At 53.6% G+C, this 10,363-nt stretch overlaps 1 protein-coding gene across 1 annotated transcript; it reads left to right on the forward strand.

The window, feature by feature from the left end:
- The first annotated feature begins 1,549 nt into the window (after nucleotides 1-1,549).
- Nucleotides 1,550-10,363, forward strand: PMM1 (phosphomannomutase 1). Its single transcript, XM_017827692.1, has 8 exons — nucleotides 1,550-1,649; nucleotides 1,751-1,868; nucleotides 2,723-2,799; nucleotides 2,979-3,070; nucleotides 5,295-5,394; nucleotides 6,196-6,271; nucleotides 9,040-9,155; nucleotides 9,945-10,363. Exons 1-8 carry the CDS (start codon nucleotides 1,581-1,583, stop codon nucleotides 10,065-10,067), a joined length of 771 nt encoding a protein of 256 aa, XP_017683181.1. The 5' UTR covers nucleotides 1,550-1,580; the 3' UTR covers nucleotides 10,068-10,363.

Raw genomic sequence — 10,363 nt, forward strand, 5'->3', positions numbered from 1 at the left:
CCCTTGGAGTTCACTGTGTATCTGACCCCAGGGCTGTCTTTTGAGAGCCCTGGGCATTAACTCGCAGTTCTGCTACATGGGAGAGCAGTTTTTTGGCTTTTGGTACTCAAGTACCCCAAACACATGAAAGCATTTCTGCTTACTCGTCAGCATGCCATGGTAGGCACACTTTGAAGTATTCATATTCTGGAGTAAGCATCCACACATTGACTGATGATATGTGTAACCACACCTAGACAAGTCCTCTAAATGAGCATAACCCTAAACTGAACTAAAAACTCAGTGCTCAATTGCATACAAAGCAGCTGGGTGCTGAGAAACCATTCTGGGAGCTTCAGTGCATCTGAGTAAAGAGTCCCACTTTCCAGAGGCAGGAGCCCGTAACTGGGTCTAATCCAGAAGGCCCCAGCAGCTGTGATTCTGCAAGAAAATCAATGCTGGGGCAAATAACACTTGTAATACCCATCCAAGACTGCCTGACTCACTATGTTGGAAAGGCAACTCGCAGAAACAGTGTGGAAACAGCTGTCCTGGTGGCATTAGCCAGTGGACAATGAATGTCTCCCCCAGAAAGTAGCTGAGGATGTTTTGGTAAACCAAAATTATTAACGTTGTTTCTGTACACCCTCCTTTCACTGAGTGGGAGCAGGAAAATCATAAACCACAAACAAAAAACCAATCTGTGAAGCCACCCAGATGCTTCATTTTGAGAGGAATCTGGTGGAGAACTGGGAAAAGGGATTGCACAATATCCTGCAACAAATAATACTGAGGAAAAAACAATCAGTAAAAAAATGTCATCCCCCAGTTCCAACCTAGCTCAGCACTGAGCACCATTGGGGAAGGGAATGCAAGCTAACTGTTGAGCAGAAAGCATTGAATGTTCCACATAGGTTGTTTTTGATTTTGGAAAATAATTCAGGAATTATTTGAGGCGATGGCAGTGGGGAGGGGGCTGTCCACTGTCAAATATCAGGCCAGCATGATATGGAGCCATATGAATATGATCTGACCAGATGGTCTAATTAAATCCTAAATGACTTCTGAGCAGGTCAAAGCAAAAGTTACTAGCTTTGCGCAGAGGGTATTTTCGCTTCTCCAGTGAAAGTATTAGCTATGAATAGCTAATCCTATTGGAAAAGCAAGATGAGGCACAGGGACTGAATGGGTGAGTGTGTGCTGCTAGGACAGTGTGAAGTGTCCTTCGCTAGGACACAGAAACACGCAGAGAAGCTGAGTTTACCAGGCAGCTCAATCCAGACCCACAGCCCCTCCATTCCGGGGGGCACTGCAGTAATAACAGCAAGTGTGAAAACACGCACCTCCACACCCTCCCTCCTCGAGGTGCCTCGTTAGAGCTCTATAGCAGAGGATTTAAGGAGAGAGCTGAAGCGGGGACGCCGTTCACGCCCGGCACATTAAGGCTGCACTGGCGGGGCGATGGAGCCGCGGGGGCACAGGAGCGGGGCCGAGACAGCGGCCGCACGTCCCGCCCGTGGGCGCGGGGAGGGCGGGCGGCCGCCATCACCTCCCCGGCGCGGTCCCGCCTCCCGCCCGCAGAGCCCGGGCCGGCGGCGGGCATGGCGGCGGCGCGGGGCCGGGTGCTGTGCCTCTTCGATGTGGACGGGACCCTGACGCCGCCTCGGCAGGTAGCGAGGCGCGGGGGCGGCGAGCTTTTTTTGCGGGGGCGAGGTCAGCGTGGCGGAGCTCGTCCCGCTGGCTGCGGCCTCACCCGCTGCTTCCCCTCCAGAAAATCGAGCCGGAGGTGGATGCGTTCCTGCGGGAGCTGCGGGAGAGGGTGCTCATCGGCGTGGTGGGAGGCTCCGACTATGCCAAAATAGCCGAGCAGCTGGGGGACGGGGACGAAGGTGAGACGCGGCCGACGAGGTCTCCCGGGGGTCACCTGTGCCCTAAATCCAACCCCAAGGCTGCCCCTGGGGAGGCTGGCGGCGCCCAGGCGGAGCTGCTGCTTGGCTCCCCCTCCCTCTTTGGAGAGCCGGCAGGGATGCTCCGATCCACGCTGCCGACTCCAGCGTCAGTTTTGTACGAGCTTCATCAAGGCTTTTACAGCTGCACCCCTCGATACAGCAGGCAGGAGCCTCCGGCAATTTTTGCCTCCCTGCTGCTCCATGTGGGGTCTCCGGCAGGTTCCACTGGGGACACGGGGTAGAATAGGGTAGAAGCCTCTGCTCCCTCCGTTTTTTCCTTCTCCGTCATGGATAACAAGCGCCACTGGGCTCCAAGCTCTGCTCCCGCTTCGTTAGGGAGGCCGAGAAATTCCCGGCTGAGGCTGATTGCTGAGTCGCCAGTGCTGCGTGTCTGGGTTGCAGGAGGGGCTGGAGTTAGATAACCAGTAACCACATCACCCCGACAGCCTGGCAATGGGGAGGGCAGAGGAGAGAGCAGAGTAACACGCATGTATTTGAAAGCCTGACATTTTGGAGCCCTTATCTTTGTCCTGCAACTGATTCAGTCCGTGACCTCGGTCAGGTCGTTTCCCCCTGTGTGCGTCAACTCCCCGGGAACAGAAGATAATCTCCTCATCCACCTTGTGAAAAGCAAGGAGAGTAGGATGGTCAGTGGCCCTTTGCAGAGCACAGAAGCTGTGGAAAGTGTGGTACTAAGAAAGCAGGAGGATGCTCACTCAGCCCTGAGCCCAGTCCTTTTCGCTGCTTTTCCCAGGCAATACTCATGTTTCCTCTTTTGCTTCCTTCCCCCTCAGTCATTGAAAAGTTTGACTACGTCTTTGCAGAGAACGGCACAGTGCAATACAAGAATGGGCAGCTGGTCTCCAAGCAGGTAGGTCCAGCTCCCTTTGCAGCCATGGCTTTCCTGCCCTGTGCCCTGCACGCCGTGGGGACCGGTGCCTGCCCCACCCAGCCTCTTCTCCCCAGTTGCCAGATCTAAATGTCCCACTCTTCTAGGTGGGCTTCCTAGGAAGTCAGGCATCTTCTTCACTTCCCCTTTTCTTCATGCAGGCCATTCAGGATCACCTGGGGGAAGAGCTGCTGCAGGATCTGATCAACTTTTGTCTCAACTACATGGCATTGCTGAAGCTGCCCAAGAAACGGTAACGGCCCAAGTGCTTGCAAATGGTAGTCATAACACTGAATTCTAGGGAGCCCTGGGCTCCAGAGCTCTCATAAAAACAGCTGAGCTACAGAGCTTGTCTTGCTTCAAGTTTTATCTTAGCATCTAGAGGCACTGTGTAGGATCACTGTCCCACTGGGCTGGGCAGCCTGGGCAAATAATGGAGGAGGGTCTTTATTCTGAAGAGTCTGCGTTGTTTTAGCGTAATGCCAGTTCTTTGGCCCCTCAGATTTTCCTCCTGGGGAAGCAAGGTACAGCCACTGCACATATCCCATTTAGGACAATAGTGCCAGCTCGTTACTGGTCAGGGCATCAGGCACTATTGGTCCTATGAGTTTCCAAACAGGCAAACAATGGATCTTAAGGTGGGAAGTCCAGTGTCTGAGCACAAGGTTTCACACTGTTTCTAATCCAGTGTCACTGGCTGGCCCTGCCCTGCTCCCAGCCATGTGTTCCTGTCTGCTCTTCCCCTTGATATCCAGCAGCCAGAGGGGGAGCTGAGTTGGTACACCTCCTCTGAAGGAAGACCAGACCACTACCAGGACAGAAAAGGGTAGTTTTCCATTGGATCAGCTCATCCTGTTAGTCCAGAAAGGAGAGAGAGGGAACAGATGGCATGAAGGAGGACCTCTTTCAGAGGCAGCCTGCAGTCAAGCCAGGCTGGATGCAGAGTCAAACCCCACCTCAGACCACAGTTTCACAAATGCATGAGCCACCCAGTGCTGTTGGGAGCAGCAGCTCTGTCCTCCCCTCGCCCTGGCTGTTTTTTCCCTGCTCTGCCCATGTGTTTGTACAGTGAACCTGAGCAGGTGAGCTGTTGGGTCGAGATTAAGCTGGTAAAAGTTGCTACACTGTGATCCAAATTATTTGCTTGATATGAGTCACTATGTGACAATAAAAGGACTGGTGAGAGGGGCTAGGGTGGCTCCTTGCAACAGGCCTGCTGGCTGAACAGGCCCCTGAAAGCACGTGCTGGGACCCAGAACCCTCAAGGCTGTTTGGTTGCCTCATTGCTGTCTAGTTACCCAACAGCCTGGCAAAGTTTCAGCTCCCAAGTAGCTCTGTGGATTTAGGCTTATAGGATTTCTAGCAAACCAAGGACTTTAACCCACATCTCCCGAGTCTTAGCTTGGGGCGTGATCCACCAAACCCTGGGTGCTGCAGAGATGCTACTCCCAGGCTGCAGGTGTGGCTGCCTGTGTCTTTCCCCATGGTGTTCCTCACTGTGTAACGAGACAGGAGGGGGAGAGTTTTTCCTCGAGACTCACTTTATCACAGAGAAACAGTAGGCAGGGCTGGTAGGGACATCAGAGGGTTAAATGTGATCAGGAATCCTCAACTGGACAGGGAAGGGGATCTCTCTGCTCCAGCTAGGTTTCCACAAGAGTTTCAGTCTATTTTCAAATTAGCCGTGCTGCCATCCCCTGTTGTTTCTGTCCCACCAGTGCTGGTACCTGTCTGGCCCCTTGAAAAGCAAACAAAACTAGCTGGGTTTACAGCAGAGAGAAAAGAAGGTAGCAATTTTCTGCCAGCTCAGTGCTTTCAACCAGCCCACTGAGGAAGCAGCAGAGCAGTGATCCCAGCACAAGGTGAGGGTGGCAAGCAGGAACTGGATGCTGTCTGTGCAAGCTTAGATACGAGCTGCAATCAGAGGTTCAGGGGTTAAATGGGAGATACGAAGGCCCTGATTTGTGGCCTACGAGGATGCAAATTGCCTGATTGCTCCTCAGCCTGTTGGTGGACATCAGCAGCGAGTTACACCGACCTGTGCTATTCCACTGCCCTAAGGTACTGCCACCTTCACAGCCCACACAATATTTCTTAAAAGCCTCATGGGGTGGAGAGGCCACAGTCTCATCAGGCAGTTGGTCCAGGCCAGGCAATAGCTGTCCTTGCAGTTGTCACAACATTGGAAAACATTACCTATCACCTCACTTAAGCTCCTTGCATCCAGCCTGTCCCCAGGGCACACAGGAACTGTTTATTCCTCTTCTCTTACAGTCTCTTTTTATAAAACTAGGTGCCCCAGGGGGATCCTAAGCAGCTGTTGTTGCCTAGTCCCTGCCTGGCATGAAGCACCCATGAGCGGGCATGGCTTCTCTCCTCCTGCACATCCTTGCAGAGCCTTGCTAAGCAGTCATTCCCCTGTAAAGGTTGTTTTTCTCTCCCTGCCCCAGTAACCTTCTTCCTTTGCCCACCCGCAGAGGAACCTTCATTGAGTTTCGCAACGGGATGCTGAACATCTCCCCCATCGGACGAAGCTGCACCCCAGAAGAGCGAATTGAGTTCTCTGAGCTGGACAAGGTACACGGGCCAGACTTGGGCTCACCCTCCCATTTGCTGGTTTTGCACAACCACAGATCTCAGGTCTTATGTGCTTCCCCCCTTCCCAAGGAGAATGGAGCCCAGCTCCAAGCTGCGCATATGCAGCAAAGTGGAGACAGGACTGAGAGTCAGAAAACCCAAAGGGAAACACAGATGAATGGAAGAATTGGATTTCCTTGGGGACCACCAATGTGAAGGGGTGGCCAGCAGGATTCCCTGTGCTATGGGAGAGCCACAGGGAATAAGGCAGTTATTTAACAGCATGTTTCCTCATTTACAGTACCCAAAGACAGCTCAGCAGCTGTCTTCTCTCTCCCACTCTCCCAGCCCCAACAGAGCTGGAACTAATGGGCTTTCCAGACTCAGAGAGCCACAGCAGATCTGCTGGGCAGGTCTCTGGAGCGTTTGGCCCATGCTCATACCAGTTTCTGCCTGGGGGAGCTTTCTTGGGGTTGAGGGATCAATTGGTCCTTGCAAGACTTTTTAAGCAAAACTGGAGACTTTGGATTATGAACTGGCCTTCTAGGAAACCGAAACAGTTGCATTTCATTGCCAAGGAATGGCTGGGATCTGCTCTTCCCCATGGACTGAGCTGATGGCCTTTTACTTGGACACTGGGCAGGACTGGTGGAAGTTGGCTAAATGGCCTAGGACAGGTGGGAAGGGAGCAGAACAATAAGGTAGAGTTGCCCAGCAGACAGGTTACAGTGGATTCTGAGAGACTGTCAGCATCTAATTTTTCAAACTCTCTTTCCTTCTCTTCCTCCTTATCGTCCACAGAAAGAGCGGATCCGGGAGAAGTTTGTGGCAGCCTTGCAGAGGGAGTTTGCTGGCAAGGGCCTGCGTTTCTCCCGAGGTGAGCTGGGGGGGCTTCTTTGGCTCTGTCTTTATCATGTTTTCCTTAAATTTTTGGGAAGGGGAGCGAGAATCCCAACTGTTCCCTCTGAGAGCCTGGAGACCTTGGGAAGAGCAGAAGGAGCTTCTAGTCCTGGAGAGGACTGCCACAGGGGCATCACATTTGCATTCATGACAGGGACACAGCAGAGAATAAACCGTGCTGCAGATTTGCCTCCCAGGGAATTGGCCAGACAGGCAGATTTCCATGACATTATCCCTGCCTTAATTTCAGTTCATGGAGCCTACCGCTGCCCAAAGAGTCTGTTCTGGCTGAAGCATCAGCAACAGGGCAGCCAGCAGACCTCCAACACATGCACTCCTCTCTAGGAATGAGACAGTATCCTTATGTGTGTCTTGGCTCTGGGGTTTTCTTGGGAAGGTGGGCTGCAAGGGAAACATCTTTCTTCCTGGAAAAAGAGCTGACCAGGGGTAAGGAGTTTACAGCTCCATGCCATGGGCTTTTGCAGGGCCACTTCTTGGTGGGGCTCTTACAGCCAGCTTACTGAAGGTGAGGAACCAGAGGAGGGGCTTGAGCAATCCTGAGGGTCTGGCCAGGACAGGGAAAAAAATGAGGGTGTGTAAGTGGTGGGGATGATGCTGGAAGAAGACCCTCTGCAGGGCAGGTGGGTAAGTGTGAGATAAGAAGGTGTCGTGTGTCAGCCCAGCCAAAGGGCAATGGGGTGGCGAGGCTGAGAGGCAGCGAGTGACACCCACTCCTGCATCCAACGTAGGCCAGTACCAAGGATCTGGTCCTCCAAGGGCTTTCCTCCAAGAGCCTCTGCTTGCCTTCAGCATCCTGCCAGGGGCATCCTGTGCTGCCCACAGCACTGACACACACTGTTTGTTACAGGAGAGAAAGACAAGGTCCCTGCCACTGTGTCCCTGCAGGCACGGGGTGTGAGAGCAAAACAATGGGCCTTTCTCCTCTGACTTTGGAAAGCTGCCATGAAGAGCCCAGGCCTGTTGTGTAAAAGCATGAAGACAAGGGGAGGTACAGGCCCCTCGCTCCTCCACAAAGAAAATGCGGGGGGCAAAACAGGGATCCAAAAACAGGGAACACAGAAAAGGGACCCTTCTGCCAAGCTGGCTTCATGTGCCTTCTCCCTGGCTGTGGAGGATGCAAGGCCCAGAGGTGGTGGGAGATCTCCCTGCAGCCCCTCCAGACCCCTGGTCTACCTAGGTGAGGGACAGTGCTGGCTGTCCTCCACACCACCTCTTCTTCCTTTGATTTTCTACCTGCTCCAGCTGGCATCAGGAGCCCCTTCTTGTTGCCCAGCTCTGTTTGAAAGGCTAGAATGCAGTGAAAGGCAGTATTTTTCACAGGTCAATGGCTTTGGATGCAAAACCAGGAAGGATTTTAATAATCAACCAAGTTTAGCTCCTGCTCAGATGCTGGATCCTGCTGCAAGCTTGGGGACATCCCCATTCCTGAGCTCATAGGGCACTTGCTCCCATTTATATCACAGTGCTCTGTCCAGGGCATCCTGTCCGCTTCCTCTGCTCCAAGCTGGACACACAGGCTCGAGCTCAAGCTCCCTCAGGCTCCAAGGAGGCTTGGTTTGGGATCCCCAAACCAGTGGGGACACTCAAAACAGCCAGGGAGGGGAGGACTATGGCATCAGGACTTGCATGGTTGAGCAACCCTGGGAATTGGTGCCTGTCTACTCACCACCTTTCTTAGAGAGGTAGGATTATCATTTATGAAGGAGAGTGTGAAACGCCAGGGTTTCTGAGGGATACCCCAGTAGATTGCCTGGATAAGATGAGCAGAGACCTGGACTAGCAAGAGGATGTACATCCCAGCTCAAATCCCCATTTCTCTGGCTCTGAGCGAGACCTAAACCTATATGTGCCCTAAGTCGCAGACTTTATTTTGGGAGGAACATGTCACCCGTCTTGGTGTTGGGACAAGCCTGTGCATGCAGTGGGGCACCTTGAGAGGACAGAGAAGGTGCTGCCTCCAAGCACCCCCAAAAGGCAGCCCAGTGCTGGAGTAAACTCTACCTGGTCTAAGAGCAAGGGCTGGGAAGTTTGTTAACCCTTGGCTGTGGGTGTCCATGTCCATATGCAGGCTCTCTGAGAAAACTCCCTGACCACTGTATGTTTGCCACATCTGACTCGGTGCCTCTCCAGATGCTGGCAACCCTCACTTAGGTCTTGTGTCAAGAGGTGATGGGCCAGGGTTGTGCCCCAATTATGTTGATGGGCTCGTGGTACCTCTGTGACAAGGTCCTTATCAGTGTGCAGAGACAGTGTATGGGAGCTCCCAGTCCCTGCACAGTTAAGGAGCATCAGAACAGTGGTTTTTGAAGGGCCAGTGATGTCCAGCAGGAGCCTAGGAGAGAGCTAGTCTCCAAGGTCATTGTCCCCTGTTGGGACATAGAACATGCTGGTGCTATCCACAAGGCATGACCCCAGATCTCCCCCAAAGATGCCTCTCTTGGGAGGAACCTGCTGGTTCCTGCTTGCCTGCAGGGAAGCTGTGCTAATGTCACCCCAGCCATACTGATGTCACTCCAGCCTGTTGTCATAGGAACAGCCTCTGCCACTGTCCTAGCCACATGCCAAGAGAAACACCCAGGCAGAGCTGGTGGTGTTCGTGGCTGCTCTTTGGAGTGGTGGGTCCACACAGACATCCAGCTCCCTCCCATCCTCCTGCCCATCCCAGGGTGGGACACCCTGCCAGCTCCCAGTGACATTTCCCGATGCCCTCTCTTCTGCTGGCAGGTGGCATGATCAGCTTTGACGTGTTCCCAGAGGGCTGGGACAAGCGCTACTGCCTCAATGTGCTCGACGACGAGAGATTTGACACTATCCACTTCTTTGGGAATGAGACGACCCCTGTGAGTATTCCCCACTCGCCCCACACATGGCCGCTTTCTCTCCTGCATGGAGCTGCTCTATCACAGGTCCAATGGCTCGGGTCCCATCGGCACCGATACAGACCTTTAGCATGAGGGAGGAAGATGCCGTCCTGTGGTGTGGTTTGTCATGGTCTCCATGATGGCAGCAGGCCTACTGGGTCACGGGGAAATCACCTTGGATTCACTGTGCTGGCAAGCAGGCCCACCTCAGCCTTGCTTTCCTTATCCCAGCATCCTTGGTAGGGTGGCAGCCACTCCTGCAGCCTGAATGACCCCAAACACAAGCCCCCAGCACTTAGGAGAGGATTTCTCAACAGCAGGAACAGCTTCACCTTCCCTTTAGAGCAGTGGAGGATGATGCTTCCTTGCTGCTGGAGACTAGATTAATCATCCACTCAACTCTTTCCAGATGCCAGCAACCTCTGCTCCCCAAATGTGCCTGCCCCTCCACAGGGGTAAACTATTAACCCCTCCACAAACAGAGCAGGGGTTAACCCCAGGCCCCTGGACAAGCTTTGCTGGTCTTGGACCTTCCCCATCCTATGCTCCTCCCCTGACATTGAAGAGGGGAGGCAAGAGGGAGGGAGCAGAATTCCCAGCCCTTGGGGCCAGCAAAGTCCTGACTGCCCCTTCCCACCAGGTCCCTGCCTGCCCAGCTGCTGGCTCCCACCCCAGCTCCCCATGGGACAGAGCAAAATGCAGATTCACGGATGAGGTTGTTCTGGCAAGACCCTGCTAATGCTGTCCCTGTTCTCTATTCCCCTGCAGGGAGGGAACGACTATGAAATCTATGATGATCCCCGCACTGTGGGACACAGTGTCCAGTCCCCCCAAGACACGGTCCAGCGATGCCGCGAAATCTTCTTTCCAGAAAGAGCCAATGAGTGCTGACTGCCAGGTCCTTGCAGCCCTGCCCCAGTCCCACCCTCTCCCCCCACCAGGAAAAGCACCTTGATTTGAGGAATCTGCTCAGGGTAGACCAAAAAAACACTTCACAGAGCTGGTGAGGATGTAACACGAGCACGGGTGGGTGGCAGGAGGGAGCCTTAGCTGAGCAGCCCTTCGGCACTCCCCATCTGTGGCTGGGGGTTGTAGTACCAGACCCTTCTCGCCTTCAGAGAAACTTCTCTTGACAGTTCAGCTGTGGTGGGCGGTGATGCAGATGCTTTTGTGGTTGGAAAGTATTC

Source organism: Lepidothrix coronata, unplaced genomic scaffold (genome assembly GCF_001604755.1).
Source record: "Lepidothrix coronata isolate B3197 unplaced genomic scaffold, Lepidothrix_coronata-1.0 Scaffold141, whole genome shotgun sequence".
Lineage (NCBI taxonomy): Eukaryota > Metazoa > Chordata > Aves > Passeriformes > Pipridae > Lepidothrix > Lepidothrix coronata.